Raw genomic sequence first — 20579 nt, forward strand, 5'->3', positions numbered from 1 at the left:
AAGTTACATTTATAGTAATGTTATATACTCTGACTTTTTTATTTGCAAGCACGGTAGGGGTGCTCACATCTTAAGCTGCATGCTGTCTGGACCAGTAACTGCTCCACTAAGTGTTTTATTACAGTATGTCTGTGCTTCGCATTCATGGCCAGAATCCCACTACCACTGGCAATTTGAAGATTCTAATCAATGAATGTCGCAGTAGGATATGTTTTTGCACAGAAAGACTGACTTATGGAAATTATAATTTGAAAATATTGGTGATGTAAATATTTGATTTTGGGCTATACTGCAGTGAATCAGGTAATGTACAATACTGGAGACTGAATTTATAGTTAATGGGGTCAAACTGAAGAACCTTGCTATTTGGTATACAAAACTCCATTCTAAAAACTGGGGAAATGTTGATCATCAGTGTAAGTACTTCTTGGTTTTGGTGCCTTAAGGAGGAAGGAACCTCAGTACATTCTGAGCTGGAGAATAGAGTTGAGGGTGAAAAATACTTTGGATTGATTGAGATAGCCTTCGGGGGTGTGGGGGGAGCATTCAGCCCTGATGGTTTACAAACATCACCACCATCCAGTAGACCTTGTGCCTCACAAGGCCATGGATCAGTATGGTCTGAGATTGGTAGGGAGTCTTTTGTGTGACATTTGAGGTAGGATGGTAGTGTCCCTTTTTTTCCCAAGAATTCTTTGAAGAATATCATCGAATTGCTTCCACTAAACACCCAGTAATATATCTTAGGTGGCAAGACTTATAAAAGATTGTCAATTTCTGGAGTCTGATTTCAGGAATGGGACTAATTTAGCCTGCCCAAAGGATCTGATTGAGTACAATTAGTTCCTTGGTATCGGCCTGGGAGAGAGCACACTGATGTTGGTTTGCTTATCCTTCCAGGTGATTGGGAGAATTTTGCAGAGGCATTAGTGGTGCATTTCCCATGCTTCAAGGCACCTTCTCTAAATAGTCCGGATCTCAGAAACATAAAAGTTATTGATTTCAAACCTGGCACTAAAACACAACTACAGGTATACTCATACATGTGGCTGAATACTTCAGTACCCACTGATATCTCTCGTCATTGTCTTCCCCACTGTAATACTCAAAACTAGCTAGTCTACGTCATAGCATTCAGTCCCTTGCTGCCATTGCCATGCCTTATCACTAGTTAGTTTCAAATGGATCTTAATGCCTCCTTTCAGACCTGCCTTGGAGCACAGAGGGGGTGATTAGACACTGACTTTTGAGATGTACAGTAAATATGTGCAGGGCTGCACCAAAGCCTGTTGTACCCTGTACTCACATTAGAGGCACCATGCTCACTATTTTTAGTCAGGTAGATCATAAGTCATAGGAGCAGAATGAGGCCATTCAGTCCATCGAGTCTGCTCTGCCATTCCATCATGGCTGATCCCGGATCCCACTCAAACCCATACACCTGCCGTCTCACCTTGTCCTTTGATGACCTGACCATCAGGAAATGATCAACTTCCGCTTTAAATATATCCACGGACTTGGCCTCCACTGCAATCTGTGGCACAGCATTCCAGATTCACTACTTTCTGCCGAAAAAAATTCCTCCTTACCTCTGTTCTAAAGGGTTGCCCTGAAATTTTGAGGCTGTGCCCTTTAGTTCTGGATAGCCATAGGAAACATCGTCTCCATATCCACCTTATCCAGTCCTTTCAATATTCAGTAGGTTTCAATGAGATTCCCCGCATTCTTCTAATTTCCAGTGAGTACATGCCCAAAGCTGCCAAACGCTGCTCATTTATTAACCCCTTCATTCCCACAATCATTCTCATGAACCCTTTCTGGACTTTCTTCAATGACAACACACATCTGAGACATGAGATATGGAGCCCAAAATTGTTGTCAATACTCCAAGGGCAGCTTGGCTAGTGATCTTAAAAAGGCTCAGCATTATCTCCTTGCTTTTATATTCTATTTCCCTTGAAATAAATGCCAACATTGCATTTGCCTTCTTTACCACAGGCTCAACCTGTAAATTAACTTTCTGGGAGTTTTGCACAAGGACTCCCAAGTCCCTCTGCACCTCTGATGTTTGAATTTTCTCCCCATTTAGATAATAGTCTGCACTTTAATTCCTTTTACCAAAATGCTCTCTCATACATTTCCCAACAGTGTATTCCATCTGCCACTTTTTTACCCATTCTTCCAATTTGTCCTTCTGCAATTGCATTGCTTCCTCAGCACTACCTACCCCGCCACCTATCTTTGTATCATCTGTAAACTTTGCGACAGAGCCATCAATTCCGTTATCTAATTCATTGACAAACAATTTGAAAAGTAGCGGTCCTAATACTGACCCCTGAGGAACACTACTAGTCACCGGCAGACAATAAGAAAAATCCCCCTTTATTCTCCCTCACTGCCTCCTGCCTGTCAGCCATTCTGCTATCCATGCCAGTATCTTTCCTGTAACGCCATAAGATTATATCTTGTTAAGCAACCTCATGTTTGGCACCTTATCAAACGCCTTCTGAAAATCCAAGTAAATACATCCATTGCCTCTTCTTTGTCCACCCTGCTCGCTACTTCCTCAAAGAACTCTAACAGATTCATCAGGCATGATTTCCCTTTACAGGAACCGTGCTGACTTTGACTTATTTTATCATTCGTCTCCAAGCACCCCAAAACCTATCCTTAATAATAGACTCCAACACTTTCCCAACCACTGAGGTTAGGCTAACTGGCTTATAATTTCCTTTCTTTTGCCTTCCTCCCTTCTTAAAGAGTGGAGTGACATTTGCAATCTTCCAGTCCACCAGGACCAAGCCAGAATCAAGTGATTCTTGAAAGATCTTGACCAATGCATCTGTTATCTCTTCAGCAACCTCTCTCGGCACTTTGGGATGTAGTCTATCTGCCCTAGGTGACTTATCCACATTAAGACCTTTGAGTTTGCCAAGCACATTTTCCTTTATAAAACAATGGCACTCACTCCTGTTCCCTGACACTCACAGACCTCTGGCACACTACTAGTGTCTTCCAGAGTGAAAACCGATGCAAAGTACTCATTAAGTTCATCTGCAATTTCTTTGTCCCCCATTAATACCTCACCAGCATCATTTTCCAGTGGGCCAATATCAAATCTCACCTTCCTTTTACTCTTTATATAACTGAAAACAACTTTTGCTATCCTGTTTTATATTATTGGCTGGTCTGTTCTCACATTTACTGCCCACACCTGCCATTTGAGAACTTCTTCCTTTGTGTGCATATCTATCCTGTGCCTTGTGAACTATTTCCAGAAACTTCAATATGTCAATATGTTACTTCAATAAATTCTGCTCTGCTGTCATTCCCACCAATATCCTCCTCCAATCCACCTGGGCAAGTTCTTCTCACATGCCTCTGTAATTCTCTTTATTCCATTGCGATACTGATACATGTGAGTTATGCTTCTCCCTCTCAAACTGCAGTATAATTCAATCATTATGATCACTGTCTCTTAAGGGTTCCTTTATATTAAGCTCCATAATAAGATCTGAATTATTACACAACACTCAATCTAAGATAGCCTTTCCCCAAGTAGGCTCAAGCACAAGCTGCTCTAAAAAGCCATCTCATAGGCATTCAACAAATTCCTTCTCTTGCGATCCAACACCAATCTTATTTTCCCAAACCCCTTGCATATTGAAGTTGCCTTCTACTATTGTGACCTTATCCTTATTACATGCCTTTTCCTGCTCCCTTTGCCATCTTAATCCCACATTTTGGCTACTATTTGGAGATTTATATATGATTCTCATAATTTTTTTTATCCTTACAGTTTCTTAACTCCACTCACAACGATTCAACATTCTCTGACCCTATGTCATCTCTTCCATCTCTTCCCAACAGAGCCACACCACCACCTATGCCTTCCTGTCTGTCCTTTTGATAAAAAGTGTAAGCTCCCAACTATGGCCCTCCTTCTGCCATGACTCAGTGATGCCCACAAAGCCATACCGACCAATCCATAATTGCACCACAAGTTCATCCACCTTATTCCGAATACTACGTGCATTTAAATACAGCACCTTCAATCCTGCATTCGTCACCTTTTTGAATTTTGCGTCTGCATTTGTACCCAGTCATTGTCTTGTCCTTCCATACGTTCATGTTACAACATGGGAAAAGATGCGCATTGCTGGCAGTGAAAGCAACCGTGAATCAGAATGCTTGATTACTTCAGCCATATCGGTATTTGCAGGGTATGTACTAATTTCACCTTGTGTTGAAGATGGGACGTAGTTAATGATCCTTTCAATAATTAGAAACAGGTTGCTGGGGAGGGGATAGCAGTATAGGTAGAGAAAAGCCTCAGCAATCTGAATGCCTTCTGTATTGGGAAGACTGGGGCAAGGGAACAAACAACATTCTGTTGTGGAACGCAATGCTCAAAGGACTCATTCGGATATTTACAGCTTGAATATTGGCATTTTCTTCAGGCAAAGACTAGTTAATTAGTATTGGTCTCGATTACTATTCATTGCAGATGAAAGTGACAACCTAAAATAAATCATCTTACTTCAATAAATTATGTTTGTCTCAGCATTTCTTTATTAGAGGACAGGTTAGCTAGGATTTCTACTACTGATGGGTCATTCATGGAAATAAAGCTTGTTCACTTGAGAACAAGCGAAAGTTCATGATGATCTTTTCCTTCTGGAAATTTTCTCCTGGCACACACTGTCCCACCCAACTGGTGTGAGTGTTCAAGGATGTTTTCAATCTTGTACTGCCGCAGGCAGAGGTTCTCACCTGCTTCAGAGAGGTGATGATCGTACCAGTGCCCAAGAAGAGCGGGCTGAGTTGGCTCAGTGACTATTGCCCAGCTGCACTCCCATCTACTGTGATGATTTGCTTTGATAGGTTGGTCATGGCCAGAATCAACTCTTGCCAAAACAAAGAACTGGACCCACTGCAGCTTGCCTGTTGCCATAATAGGCCTACACCAGATGCAATCTCAGTGGCTTTCCATTCCGCCTTGGATCACCGGCACTATAGCAATACCTATGTCAGACTTCCGTTTATTGACTACAGCTCAGTGCTCAACACCATCATACACTCATTACTAATCAACACAATCCAAAACCTGGACCTCTGTACCTTCCCCTGCAACTGGATCCTTTACTTCCTCATCAGGATACCGCAGTCAGTGCAAGTATACAGGAGTGCAATATGTCAGCTGGTTGAGTGGTGTTGCAACAACCACTTTGCACTCAAAGTTAGCAAGACCAAGGAATTGATTGTAGATTTCCGGAAGGGGAAGCTGAGGAACACACACCAGTCCTCATCAAGGGATCAGCAGTGGAAAGGGTGAGCAGTTTCAAGATCTTGGGTGTTGGAAGATCTATCCTGGGCCCAACATTAATGCAATTATAAAGCTGGCATGACAGGGGCTACATTTTGTAGAAGTTTAAGGAGATTTTGTCTGTCACTGTTAACTGTAGCAAATTACTGTGGAGAGCATTCTAATTGGTTGCATCGCTGCCTGGAATGGAGGAGCCACTGCACAGGATCAGTAAAAGCTGCATAAAGTTACAAACTCAGCCAGCTTCATCATGGGCACCAGCCTCCCCAGCACTGAGCTCAGACATTTCAAAAGGTGATATTAATCATTAAGGACCTTGAAGACACACACTCAACTTTTCAGGAACTGCTTCTACATCTCCGCCATCAGATTTCCGAACAGACAATGAGCCCATGTACACTACCTCACTACTTTTTTTCCTGCTCTTTTAGCACTGTTTATAGTTTTTTTGATTATGCATTGTACTGTACTGCTGCCACACAACTCAAATTTCACAACATATGCTGGTGATATTAAACCTGATTCTGTCTAAATAGCACTGTAACTTAAGGCACTCAAGGTGAGCTACTGGATTGCTGCTGCTAACAGTAGCACCTATTAAATGAAGCAGGGAAATCAGAGTGAAGTTAAATCCCGGCCCTGGATAGAAATTTTCGTTTGGTTAGAGCTTTCTCTGCCAATCAGTTTGGAGGCTCCAACTTTATAAACCCCAAGGATTGTCCAACGAATTTATGTGGGTGAAACAAGGGTGAACACTTTACAAAGATTATACTATAGACCTCCCAGTACTTAACAGGAATTAAAAGAATTAACATGGAGGTTCAAATTTATTGCCATGGACATACGAGTCCAGGGTACAAATGCCGTGAAAATTAGCTTTTTGCAGCAAAACACAGTACACTCCAAACATAATTACATGAATGCAAGTTGGGAAATATATGGAGAGTGATACACACTGTAGGAGGGAAGGGCTAGATTGATTGTGGATCAGTTTAAATGGGTCACCACAATACTGTGCTGTACTGCTCTATATTCTATAGCCTGAGACAGAATTAGTGTGTTATAGTTTGATTCAAGAGTTTAATGGCAGTGGGGAATAAGCTATTGTTCACCTTGTAGTGTGGGTCTTTAGGCTCCTGTATTTCCTGCCCAGGAAATTCACTTTCTACTCAAGTACTGCACCATTCAAATGAGGTTGCCCAAGCCTTTAGACAAAATCAAGATACAACCTTTGTCAAGCTATCAATGATGTCAAGAGGCAGTACCAGTCCAAAATCAAGTCCCAGAACAGATGTCAACTGTGGCAGAACTTGCATGCTATATCAAGATACAAAACAACATGGGGCAGCAACACTGAGAACATCGCATCCCTTCCCAATGAGCTTAATACATTCCAAGCATGTTTTAAACAGAAAGGAGTTGGAATGTCTCCATCTACTTTGACAGCCTTTAATGCACCTGAACCCATAGTCACAATTGTGGGTATAATTCAAGTTATCCAGATAGTGCATCTGCAGAAAGTACCTGACTTGGACGATTTCCTTGGCAGTGTCCTTAGATCCTGTACGGATCAGCTGGAGGGAGTATTTACAGACATTGTTAATCTCCCCCGTTTCAAACTGAGTTTCACGCACACTTTAAGTAGAGCACTGTCATTCAGTGCCTAAGAAAAACAAGGTAACGTGCCTTAAAGGCACACATCAACTTCAGCCAACCGTGACTCAGTGCAGTTTGCTACCGCTGAAACAGTTTATTGGTAGACACCATCTCCCCAGCTCTACACTGTTCTCTGGAGTATCTGGACAGTAAAGGCAACTACACAGATGATTGACTATAGCTCTGCCTTGAATGCTATAATTCCAAGCAAACATCTCCAAATTCCTAGACTGGAGGCTCAACACCTTCCTTCGTAACAGGATGCACAACCCTGCCCGACAGGCCACCATCATTTAGGATAGGCTGCAACACCACCACCATGATTATTCTCAGCTCTGGTGCCCCTCAAGGCCATGTCCTTCGCCCCCTACTCTACTCCCTGTACACTCACAACTGCATGACCAGGATTTGTTCCAACTCCTTCTACACGTTTGCAGTTGATAATACCATAGTGGGCCATATCTCTAGTTATTATGAGTCAGATTACAGGAAGAAGAGAGAGATTCTACTTAATATGGTATCATGACATTAACCTTTCCCTCAATGTCAGCAAAACACTTCAGGAAGCGGGACAGTGCACAGCATCATATTGCCTGAGTGAACATTGTCTATAGCCTGTCCTATTCCAACCACGTACTGTAGATGCCACAGTCAAGAGAGCTTACCAGCACCATCTCCTCAGGAGACGAAAGAAATTTGGCATGTCCCTTTCAACCCTCATCAAATTTTATCAATGCAGTATAGATAGTTCGAGGCTTGGCTGAGGCAGTGTGTGTGTCCTTGAGCAAGGCACTTTACCGCACATTGCTCTGCGACGACACCGGTGCCAAGCTGTAGGGTCCTAATGCCCTTCCCTTGGACAACATCGGTGGTGTGGAGAGGGGAGACTTGCAGCATGGGCAACTGCTGGTCTTCCATACAACCTTGCCCAGCCCTGCACCCTGGAAACTTTCCAAGGTGCAAATCCATGGTCTCATGAGACTAACGGATGCCTATAGTATAGATAGCATGCTGACCTCATACATAGTGGTTTGGTATGGCAACTACACTAACCATGACTGCAAGGAACTGCAGAGAGCGGTGGGCGTGACTCAGTACGTCACAGAAACCAGCCTCTCCTCCATTGTCCCTGTGTACACATCTCACTGCCTCACTAAAACAGTCCTGCTCATTAAAGATCCCACCCACCCTGGAAATTCTCTCTTCTACCCCTTCCCATCAGGCAGAAAATACCAAAGCCTGAAAGCACGTACCATGAAGTTCAAAGACAGCTTCTATCCTGATTTTATAAGAACATTGAACAGTTTCTTAGTATGATAAGAATGCATTCTTGACCTCACAACTTGCCTGGTATTATGATGTTGCACCCCATTGTTTACCTGCACTGCATTTTCTCTGTATATTGTTATTGTTTTATCTGTACTACTTCAATGAACTGTTATAATGAATTGATCCATATGAACAGTATAAAAGGCAAATTTTTCACTTAATATGGTACATGAGATAATAATAAAAAACCAGTTTATCAACTTAATTAACATAATAACAAATAAGAATTAAAGGTCATACTTGCCAAGTGTTTTCCCAAGTGGCTAGGTGTTGGCTGTAGATGTTGTTTGTATAATCAATGAATATAGGACACCAAGTCCTGTTATCTGCTTGCTGGCCATCCACACATCACTGTGTGTGGGGTTAATTTGGGAGAAGGGGAAGAACAGAGGTAGGCTGACATATCAGATGAAACTTGCATAGAAGTTGCAAGTCATGGAAGGGGTTGGCTACTGAATAGCATTGGAGGAATCTGTGATTTTCTCATTACCTATGGGAAGTTCATGAAAAACAAGGGGAAAAACTCAAGTCACTGCACATCTTCTGATCACTCAACAGGGAAGAGTGTTTCATTGGTAATCAGGGAGGGAAACATTTCACTGGAGATGTGCTCTGATAAAGTGCATTTCAGTTTTACATGAACCAAATGTTACACAGGTTCATCAGAAAGATTCTAGTGCTAAAAGGATTAAACTATGAAAAATTATTGCAAGCTTCCACCCATTGATCTCCCTAGTGCTTGAGTGTCTACACGTCTAGCCCCTTGCAATTGATGCTTACTAGAACTAAGCCGGCAAATTATTAGGAGGGTTAAGACTACAAGGAAGTAGTTTTGAAAGTGACTCAGCTAGCTTATAATATCAGGGAGCAAACTTGAAATTATGGGGAAAGAACAGTTTATGCAGAAGTTGGGAAAATAAAACAGGAGCTGATATGTTTAAAAAGTAGAGTAAAGATTTGAGGTGGGAGATGTTATTACATAGGGGTGATCAATAGGGAGAGAGGCCTCGATGATGTAGCCTTTACATTTTTATACATTCCTATACATTCAGAGATTGAGGAGGTTTACCAGGATGCTTCCTGGATTAGAGGACACGTCATGAGAGACATTGAGCGAGCTAGGGCTTTTCGCTTTGGAGCGAAGGAGGTTGAGAGGTGACTTGATAGAGGTATATAAGATGATAAAAGGCATAGATAAAGTGGAAGCCAGCACTATTTCCCCAGGGCGGCAATGGCTAATACAGTAGAAGGTGATTGGAGAAAAGTATAGAGCTGATGTCAGAGGCTTTTTTCCCCACACCCAGTGGTGGGTGCACAGACTGCACTGCCAAGAATGGTGGTAGAGGCAGATAATAAGAAGGACATTTAAGTGACTCATAGATAGGCACAGAAATGTAAGAAAAATGGAGGGCCAGGTTGGTGAGAAGGGTTAGATTGATCTTGGAGTAGGTTAAAAGTTTGGAACAACACTGTGGGCCAAAGGCCTGTACTGTGCTGTACTGTTCTCTGTTGTATGTTGTATGCATAAATAAATACTTTCATATTGTCAAACAGTCTCTATGATAATAAATCACTCTGAGTTACAGGCACATTCCCACAGTGCAGTATTCTGTTACAGCTACTCATCTTGGGTGTTTATGTTGCATATGTTTAGTTTCTCAGAATTTCAAATTGCACATTTAAGATTGATAAGATAGTCACACTGTTTAAAATATTCCTGGAGGAAAGTAGCCCATATCCAGAAACTGCCCGCTCATTTGTAAAGTTTATGATCTTTTTAAAAATAAAAGTCACTTTTGAGTCATGAACAGACAGTAAGTTAAGGGGACTTGAGTACAAAGATGATTTTGCAAGTTGCATATAGAAATTCCATGGGTATTACGAATAACAATTCTGTCTGGTACCCTAAAAATTCAACTGTATGTTAATCTTCTCATGCATGTGTTATAGTCATCCAAGAGACCCCTATGGTCCAAGAGCAGGAGGAAACGTCTTCCCAAACTACTTGGTAATTTATTCTGTTGCGTCTGTCTGGTTCATGTTGCTTCACAATCTTTCCATCTTTTTCAAAGCTCCCTTAATAAGATTCAAAGGTGCCCTCTCAACCTTGCTTGTCTCACTATTGTGTTGGCTCCAATCATAAATTCACCCTGCTGCAGTTGTCTGCATGAACCACATTGTATTCCATTTTGTTACCAAGCTTATTCATCTACAAAGCTTCGTTGATATAATTCTGCCGAAGTTACTCTCTATGAAATTCCATCCTGTCCCCCCTTTGTTCTTTTTCCTCATCCTGATTCCACTTGTGTGGATAATGGTTCTCCCTCAAGTACTGACCCTTTAATGTAAAATTCCTGTTTTTAAATCCCACTGAAGACAGCTTTGTTAGGATAGAGTAGCGTCCTATTTCAAAACTCCCATTTCTCTGCAGAAGTCATTGAATATTCACCCATTCTCACGGCTACCTTTCACATTAGGTTTCCACCTTTCTCCAGTATTAAAAAAAAGTTACCCTCCCACCACCCTTTATATTTCTCAAGTACATCCACAAGGTTAACCTCCACAACCACACTGATCCTCATCTCTATCCATCTACTTTATGCATTCTCAGAATATTCATTTTCCCTAGCAAAACCCAGTGACGCTCTGCATTACAAACACATTTAACTTCTGCCTCTAATATCACCACCTCCAACGGCACTTAAAAAAAATGGCCAGGCTTTCACAGCTCTCTCCCAGCCAGTTTTCCGACTTTTATCAAACACGAGATTATCCAAAACTTTATGTTTCCCTATTTTGTCAGACTCAAACAGTTCAAACTCCGAAGTACTTCCAATGGGTTAAGTCTCTCATTCTCACAACACCCGTACTTTTCTAGACCTTCTATAACTGATCTTTTCCCTCCAGTAACAACTGCTCTATTTATTCTCCCTGAAACTTTTGTTTTTAACAATCCCCCTTTAAAGGCAGTTATTTCCCCAGATGTATTCATCCTTACTGATGACTCATTTTGCATTAATTTGCTCAAATATGCCTTGGCGATGAGACTTTTATTTGCCTACATTTAATTGTATTTGTTGCAGTAACTTCAGTTAAGTACTTTCAGCAGGACAGAAACTGCTAAGTAAGTTTGGTCAGATTACATAGCTTACAGTTTAGCTGAGGCATACGAAAATGGACAGATGAAACATAGAAACATAGAAAACCTACAGCACCATACAGGCTCTTTGGCCCACAAAGCTGTGCCGAACATATCCTTACGTTAGAACTACCTAGGCTTACCCATAGCCCTCTATTTTTCTAAGCTCCATGTATCCATCCAGTAGTCTCTGAAAAGACCCTATAGTTATTGCCACCAACCCATTCCACGTACTCACCACTCCTTGCATAAAAAAACTTGCCCCTGACATCTCTGTACCCATTTCCAAGCACCTTAAAACTATGCTAGATGAGATATTAGCTGATGGAGGTGAACTAAACCATAGCTGCTTCTTGCATGCAGCTCAAAATAACTCCCTGTAGAATTCCTTTCTTATGAAATGGATAGAAAAAGTAGAATGGGATATTTTGCTATGTTTTACAATGAACAAAAAAATGGCAATCAAGGAAAAAAAACTAGATATAACCATCCAACCTATCTTATAAAACGATGTAGAAACTAAGAAGATTGCGAATCGTGTTGGCTCACTCCTGTTTTCTTTTTTTATAACAATGTATTCTCTTTGGAGAGGTGAAACATCAGCTAATTCCTATCTTCAGGAGAAACTGGACGTTGAAATTGTAGAATTCCTTTTGGAATCCCTTAGACAATCAAGATCGGCCCAGCTGATTATGGTACAAGATGCACAAATATCCCGTACCACGTCTCCCTGGACAGTAAAGCATTTGCCAAAAGCTTCAAACTTTAAATTAAATTTATTATCAAAAGTACATGTATGCAGCTATAAAGAAGGCAAGACAGTGACTATTCTTCATTAAGAGTTTGAAGAGACTTGGTATGTCAACAAAAATACTCAAAAACCTCTATAGATCTACCTTGGAGAGTATTCTGACAAGCTTCATCACTGTCTGATGGGGGGGGGGAGGGGGAGGCTACTGCACAGTACTGAAAGAAGCTGCAGAGGGTCGTAAATTTAGTCGGCTCCATCTTGGGTACTAGCCTACAAAGTACCCAGGACATCTTCAAGGAGCTGTGTCTCAGAAAGGCAGCGTCCATTATTAAGGACGCCTGGCATCCAGGGCAGGCATGCCCTTTTCTCACTACTACTATCAGGTGGGAGGTATAGAAGCCTGAAGGCACACACTCAGTGATTCAGGAACAGCTTCTTCCCCTCTGCCATCTGATTCTTAAATAGACATCGAATCTTTGGACACTACCTCACCTTTTAATATATATTATTTCTGTTTTTGCACGATTTTTAATCTATTCATTATATGTATACTGTAATTGATAGATTAATTGATTTATTTTCTTCTATATTATGTATTGCATTGAACTGCTACCGCTAAATTAACAAATTTCATGACACATGCCGGTGATAATAAACCTGATTCTGACTCTGGTGTCACATTTACAACCTTGAGATTTGTGTTCTTGCGGGCAATACATAGCAAATTCAACAACCATGATAGAATCAATGAAAGACCACACCCAAATGGACAGACTACAATGAAAAATAAAATTAAAAAAAAGACAATAAATAAATAAGCAATAACTATTGAGAACATGAGATGAAGAATCCTTGAACATGAGTCCAAAGGTTGTGGGAACAGTTCAGTGATGGGGCATGTGAAGTTGAGTAAAGTTGTTGGACTGGTTCAAGAGCCTGATGGTTGAGGAATAATAACTGTTCCAGAATCTGGTGACCTGCATCCTGAGGCTCATGTATCTTCTTCCTATTGACAGCAGCAAGAAGAGAGCGTGACCTTGGTGGTGGGGGTCTCTGATGATGGATGCTGCTTTTATGTGACAGCACTCCAGGTAGATTTACTCAATGGTAGGGAGGCCTTTACCCGTGATGGACTGGGCTGTATTCAGTACTTTTTGGGATTTTCTGTTCAAGGGTGTTGTTGTTTCTGAACCAGGCCATGATACAACCAGTCAATATACTCTCCGCTACACATCTATAGAAGTTTGTCAAAGTTTTAGATGCCATGACAAATATTTGTGAACTTGCAAGGAACTAAAGGCACTGCTGCACTTTCTTCATATTGCACTTACATGCTGAGCCTAGGACAGGTCCTCAGAGATGGTCATACCAAGGATTGTGGGAAACTATTCACAAGCCCACTTCACTCGGGGGCGGGGGGAGGGGTAGTAAATAAAATCTGCCTCAGCAAGTTCTGCTCTTTCTTAACTTGCAATGAGCCAGCACAGTGACACAGCATATAGAGTTGCTGTGCCACAGCTCCCGTATCCAGGTTCAGCCCTCACCAGATGGTTCTGTCAGTGTGAAATATGAACATTCTCCCTCTGATCTCATGGTTTGCTTCCACATCCCAACAATGTGGTTTAGCAGGTTAATTGGCCAGTGTAAAATTGCCCATATTGTCAGTAGGTGATGGAATCTAGATTTAGTTGATGGGAATATGGAGAGAATAAAATGCTATTAATGTAAATGGATGCCTGATGCTTGAGTTAAAAGACCTGTTTACACACTGCCCTATTCTATTTATATCTAATACCATCTATTTGAAATGGATAGCTGTTGGTGTTTCAATCAACTCCAGGAGCATTAAGCCAGTTTATGAATCCTAACTTTTTCCTGAATTTTGGGGATGGGTAGGGATGGTGCTGTTAGGAAAACAAGAGAGGGATTTTAATGAAAGTGAATCTCCAGGGTTGTATATAGTGACATACATGTACTTTGATAGTAAATTTACTTTGAACTTTGAAAATGGATCAAAGGAAAGGTAGGGATAGAAGTAGATGGTATTTCTCAGATGAAACATTCTGAATACAATGAAACAATCAGGCAAAACTTCACAGCTGGTGGCTTGCAGCAGATTGCTCCAGTTTTGCTGACAGATATTTGGAAAAAGATTTGGCTCATTTTGGGTTTGAATATTTTAAGGAAAACTTCAAATGCCTGCTTTACTCCACTTACCCAAGCTAAATCTTTTGTAGGCTGTAAGTATCTGAACCTTCAGAAGAGTTCAAAATGAAAATCCAAAATGATGTTTCTTGTACCCAGAACCAAGCATATTTTGTAATTAAGTTAATTTCTATGATTTGTAACAACACTTCCATTGCTATATGAAGCATCTCAGGTCCTTTGGCTCTGCACAAGTTTTGTTTCTACTTATCCTGTTACCAAGCCATGTCAATAACTCTTCTTTGAGAATAGGTATGACCTTGAAACAGCATTCCATCACTTATTCAATTGTTTCATTTGAGAATAGATTCGACTTCACAGCCCAAGTTCTCACTCTGTGGACTAATTTAGCTTTAGCTTGGCCAGAGACGATACGAAATGCTCAGTGTAAAATGGCAGCACTACAAAGTAAATGAAATGCTGTTCCTTTCTGTATGGTACAGGAGGGCAAATGGTTCCAGAACTAAACATTTGATGGTGCTGTCCATTAGAAATCTGAGGATTATTTCACTTTGCCTTTCTCTCCTTCCCGGAAACATGGTAGCGTTTCTTCTTTTCACTCCAGACCCCTACCCATGCACTGAACAAATCATCAACTGCCATTTCGGACACAGGCATTGGTAATATAAAGGATCATATAAATTTTCTAATAGGTGACTCAGAGGATCCCACTTGGCATATCACATCCAGGCTGAGTACAGCACAATTGATACCATGTCCAGCTCTTGGTCTGGCCCCTTGTAGGTTACTGTATATCCTGCTCCATTCCCCACTTCCAATGGACCCTCAAAAACACAGCAGCTGACTTTTCCCTCTTTTAATTTAACATGCTGTATCTGCTTTCCACAATACAACCTTCCTAACATGGGATACCACTGCAGATCAGATGATCACTTAGATCAGGTGGCAAGTACAATCTGGTCAGTTTACTTAATTATCCTATTGTCATATCAACACCCTTGCACTCACTGTTGGTAAGACCAAGGAATAGATTGTGGACTTCAGGAAGGGGAAGTTGAGGGAACACAGAGCAGTCCTCATTGAAAGATCAGCAGAGCAAAGGATGAGCAGTTTCATGTTCCTGGGTATCAAATCCTCTGAACATGTATCCTGGGCCCAACATAGACACGCCAGTAGTTATATTTCATGTGGAGTCTGAGGAGATTTAGTATGTCACCAAAGACTTTAGCAATTTTCTATAGATGTATCATGGAGAACATTCTAACTGGTCCCATCACCGTTTAGAATAGATCACTGCACAGGATTGGAAAATGCAGCAGAGGCTCGTAAACCAACCCAGCTCCATCATGAACGCTAGCCTCAGCACCAATGAGGACATCTTCAAAAGGTGATGTCTCAAAAGGGCAGCATCCAGCATGCAGGACATGCCTTCTTTTCTTTACTAGCATCATGCAGGAAGTACAGGAGCCTGAAGACACACACTCAAGCATTTTAGGAAGAGATCCTTCCCTCTGCTATCAGATTTCTGAATGAACCATGAAACCATGAACACTGCCTTGCTACTTTTGCTCTGTTTTAACACTACTAATTTATTTTTTTATATATTTCCTATTGTAATTTATAGAATATTTGATGTATTGCAAAACAAAAACATTCATGGCATACAGTATGAAAGTGATAAACAGCCTGCTTCTAATTCAGCCACACTGATCTTCCTGTCTCCTGCAAAGCTCAGTGCAAACTTAAAGCATCGTTTAGCCTCTTGACATTACTGAGTTCAACAATTTCCCATCAACACCTCACCTGGATCTAAAAGTGAACTGAAGCATTAACTCTTTCACAGTTGCTACCTGGCCTGTTGAGCATGTCCAACATTTTTTGTTTTAATTTAGATTCCCAGCATTTGCATTGGTTTTGATTGTCTTCCTGTCCCATAATCATCCATTTTTGCCTTTTATATTTTTTTGTCTTTCATAGAAGCAGATCTCTTTCCCTCCTTTTCCCTTTCCTCATTTCTTGTAGCATAAAACCTTTGTTATTTATTCTGTCAGCAGTTTTGACAAAAGATCAACAGCATAAAATGTTCATAGTTTATCTCTCCACAAATGCTGCCTCACCTGTTCAATATTTCCAACATTCTGTGATGTAATTTCAGGTTTACAATACATGGGGCTTTACATCTGCATCATTTAAAATTATTGTGTCATTAAAAGAATATTTACACTTGTCTGTGATGAGTTTAAATAATCAATTAATATGAAGCTTTATTGAGAGTTTTAAGGGAAGACTTTTTCTCTATATGGCAAATATAGAGAAGGAACTTATGCTATTTGAAGCATCTCCCCCTGCCCAGTCTGATCTTTATACTCAAAGTGCCATGCACACATCACATGCCATTGATTCTTCAGCAGGTTCCAACCCTACATTTGCCTGTGTAGACTGCCATAGAATACATTCCATTCCTTGATATAAAAACCATGTTTGCATAGAATGTCAACATTTAGCCTGCACTTAGAGAACCCTGTTTCATGTTTTGAAAAATTCTGAAAAAAAAACTGCTCTTTTATATTTCCTGGCTTCAGTCCTGTGGTTCATCTGCAGTAGCTAAAAACATTCCCCCAGTAGTAAGGCTATTAATACCTTCACCCACTAACTCCACCACATTAGTCACCTTATGTGCAGCCCAGTGTCACTTTATGGATATACAATCATCACTCTTTGTGTGTATACAAACTATCTTATGTACAGTACCTATAAAAAGTATTCACCCCCCACCCCCAGAGGTTTTCATGTTTTATAACACTGAATCACAGTTTGGCTTTTTTGACACTGATAAACAGAAAAGGCTCTTTTGTGTCAAACTGAAAACAAATTGGTCTAGATATATTACAATTATTAAACACAAAATAATTGATTGCATATTTACTCACGCTCTTCAAGTCAGTATGTCAGTATTTGGTAGATACACCTTTGGCTGCAATTACAACCTTGAGTCTCTGTGGATAGTTTTGCACAAATGGACACTGCAATTTTTCCCCATTCTTCCTTACAAAACTGTTCAAACTCTGTCAGATTGCATGGGGATCACGAGTGAACAGCCCTTTTCAAGTCCAGCCACAAATTCTCAATTGGACTGAGGTCTGGACTCTGACTTGGCCACTCCAGGACAGTAACTTTGTTGTTTTAAGCCATTCATGTGTAGATTTGGTTTTATGCTTGGGGTCATTGTCTTGCTGGAAAACGAATCTTCTCCGAAGTTGCAGTTCTCCTGCAGACTGCATCTGCTTTTCCTTGAGGATTCCCCTGTATTTTCCTGCATTCATTTTACCCTCTGCTTTCACAAGCATTCCAGGGCCTGTTGCAATGAAGCATCCCTACAGCATGATGCAGCCACCACCATGTTTCACGGTAGGGATGGTGTGCTTTTAATGATGTGCCGTGTTTGGCTTACACCAAACATAGCGTAAAGTCTGATGGCCAAAAAACTCAATTTTGGTTTCATCAGACCATAGAACCTTCTTCCAGCTAACTTCTGAGTCTCCCACATGCCTTCTGGCAAACTCTAGCTGAGATTTCATGTGAGTTGTTTTCATCAATGGCTTTCTCTTTGCCACTCTCCCATAAAGCTGAAACTGGTGATGCACTGGGCTAACAGTTGTTGTGTGTGCAGTCTCTCTCATTTCAGCTACTGAAGCTTGTAAGTCTTTCAGTGTTGTCACAGTTCTTTTGTTGGCCACCTTCACTAGTCCCCTTCTTGCATGGTCACTCAGTTTTTGAGGATGGCCTGCTCTAGGCAGATTTACAGCTGTGCCATATTCTTTCCATTTCTTGATGATTGACTTGACTGTACTCCAAGGGATATTCAGTGACTTGGAAATATTCTTGTATCCATCTCCTGACTTGTGCTTTTCATGGATTTACTTGGAGTGATTTTTTGTCATGGTGTATTTTTTGCCAGGATACAGACTCACCAGCAGTTAGACCTCCCAGATACAGGTGTATTTTTACCACAATCAATTGACACACCTTGACTGCACATGGAGATATCCATTTTACTAATTATGTGATTTCTAAAACCAATTGGCTGCACCAGTGATGATTTGGTGTGTCATATTAAAGGGAGTGAATATTTATGCAATCAGTTATTTTGTATTTTATAGTTGTAATTAATTTAGATCACTTTGTAGAGATCTTTAACATCTGTCGGACGATGCTGAGGATGTTCTACGAGTCTGTGGTGGCCAGTGCTATCATGTTTGCGGTTGTGTGCTGGGGCAGCAGGCTGAGGGTAGCAGACACCAACAGAATCAACAAACTCATTCGTAAGGCCAGTGATGTTGTGGGGATGGAACTGGACTCTCTGACGGTGGTGTCTGAAAAGAGGATGCTGTCAAAGTTGCATGCCATCTTGGACAATGTCTCCCATCCACTACATAATGTACTGGGTGGGCACAGGAGTACATTCAGCCAGAGACTCATTCCACTGAGATGCAACACTGAGCATCATAGGAAGCCATTCCTGCCTGTGGCCATCAAACATTACAACTCCTCCCTTGGAGGGTCAGACACCCTGAGCCAATAGGCTGGTCCTGGACTTATTTCCTGGCATAATTTACATATTACCATTTAATGATTTATGGTTTTATATTGCTATATTTATACTCTATTCTTGGTTGGTGCAACTGTAACGAAAGCCAGTTTCCCTCAGGATCAATAAAGTATGGCTATGACTATGACTGTTTTTCACTTTGAGATGGAAGAATATTTTTCTGATGATCAGTTTCAAAAAACACCAAATTAAATCCACTGTGATTCAATGTTGTAAAACATGAAAACTTCTGGTGGGCGGGGGGGAATACTGTTTATATGCACTGTATTTATATTTATTGTGTTCTTTATCTTTTGTGTTATTTTGTGCTGCATCGAATCTGGAGTAATAATTATTTCGTTCTCCCTACGCTTGTGTACATGAAATGACATTAAGCGCAATCAAACAACCTTATTGATATTTTTCTTAAAATCCTTCCACTTTAAATTGTAGCCTTTCCAATTGCTTCCTCATAGGTAATTCCCTTTGCTGCTGACTGTGATGAAGATGATGAGTGCACTTGCCGTGATCCCAGTGCTGAGGAGAACATTCAGAAGAAAATGCAACATGGATTTCACTAGTGTGGAAGACAAATAATACTGCATCATTCAGCCAGGAGCATTTTGGTCTTGGGCCAGCAGTAATGTCACAATCATGTTACTTTGTTCAAAGAAAGCAGGAATTACAAGGACAATAGATTTTTTTCTGTGAATTTATGGAGGTTGCTGTGATGAAAACAATGAATTATCTTTATAATGGACATGGATTATATTAATTCAGCAGTTTTACTCTGACATCTAGAGGCTAAACTATGTAGGAGTAAGACTGTTGCTGTGTCAGGAGTTTATGTGAGATACAGCGTAAACTTTCTAATTCATTCATGTTCCTGCTGTATTCACTCAATTTACTGTATATTAACACTGCTATTCACTCTTCATCTAAACTATTATTTCATCCCTCCTTTCCACTACAGCCCTTTGCTTCCCAGGATCTCAGTGCTGTCAAACTCCCTACCTCCAATAGACTTCCTTCCACCTCAGTCTAAGCTTTTCAGTCATTCCTGCTGAATTACATCATCTCTCTTCTGATTCCAAGCCCACTCACTGCCAACATGCACTTAAGCTAGAGGAACAGGGACTAGTCAATAATGTCACGAATTGTTCTGAATACTGATTGGTAACAGCAGTATCATTAGTCTATTGGTGTAATGAATACAAAACAGAGAGAAGCCTTTTTTGGCCAACCTGGAGCATATTTAACCAGCACTAGTATATCTATATTTATATTTAATACAAAATACAAGAGTTATTTGGCTGCAACCAAAATGGGCTGGCAAAGGTTATTGAGTAGCATGTTTGACATTCTACATTAAATTGGGAAAACACCTTTGAAATCAATAAATGAACTAAAACCTTCCCAAAATTGTAGGCCACACTCATATTTGCTCTGCTTAGGCTGTATAAAGACAGCCTGATTGAAAGCCATGGCTTTGTTCACTAGTATAATTAACTCATTAGCTTCTTTCCGTATACTTATGCTCTTAGTGTTTCAGTTTTAAAGCCTCATGATTGTATAAGCAGAATGAGAAGCAGCCAACCACTTCAAACTGAGCAGATTTGAAAAT

General features: G+C 40.7%; 1 protein-coding gene across 1 annotated transcript in view; it reads left to right on the forward strand.

Moving 5' to 3' along the window:
* Nucleotides 1-19553, forward strand: part of LOC134354662 (pappalysin-2-like) — a 407928-nt gene extending 388375 nt beyond the window's left edge. Inside the window, exon 22 of the mRNA XM_063063752.1 lies at nt 19432-19553. Coding sequence (XP_062919822.1) covers nt 19432-19536 — 105 coding nt within the window. The 3' untranslated portion in view covers nt 19537-19553. The remainder of the gene's footprint in view (nt 1-19431) is intronic.
* The last annotated feature ends 1026 nt before the right edge of the window (nt 19554-20579 follow it).

This window comes from Mobula hypostoma, chromosome 12 (genome assembly GCF_963921235.1).
Source record: "Mobula hypostoma chromosome 12, sMobHyp1.1, whole genome shotgun sequence".
Lineage (NCBI taxonomy): Eukaryota > Metazoa > Chordata > Chondrichthyes > Myliobatiformes > Myliobatidae > Mobula > Mobula hypostoma.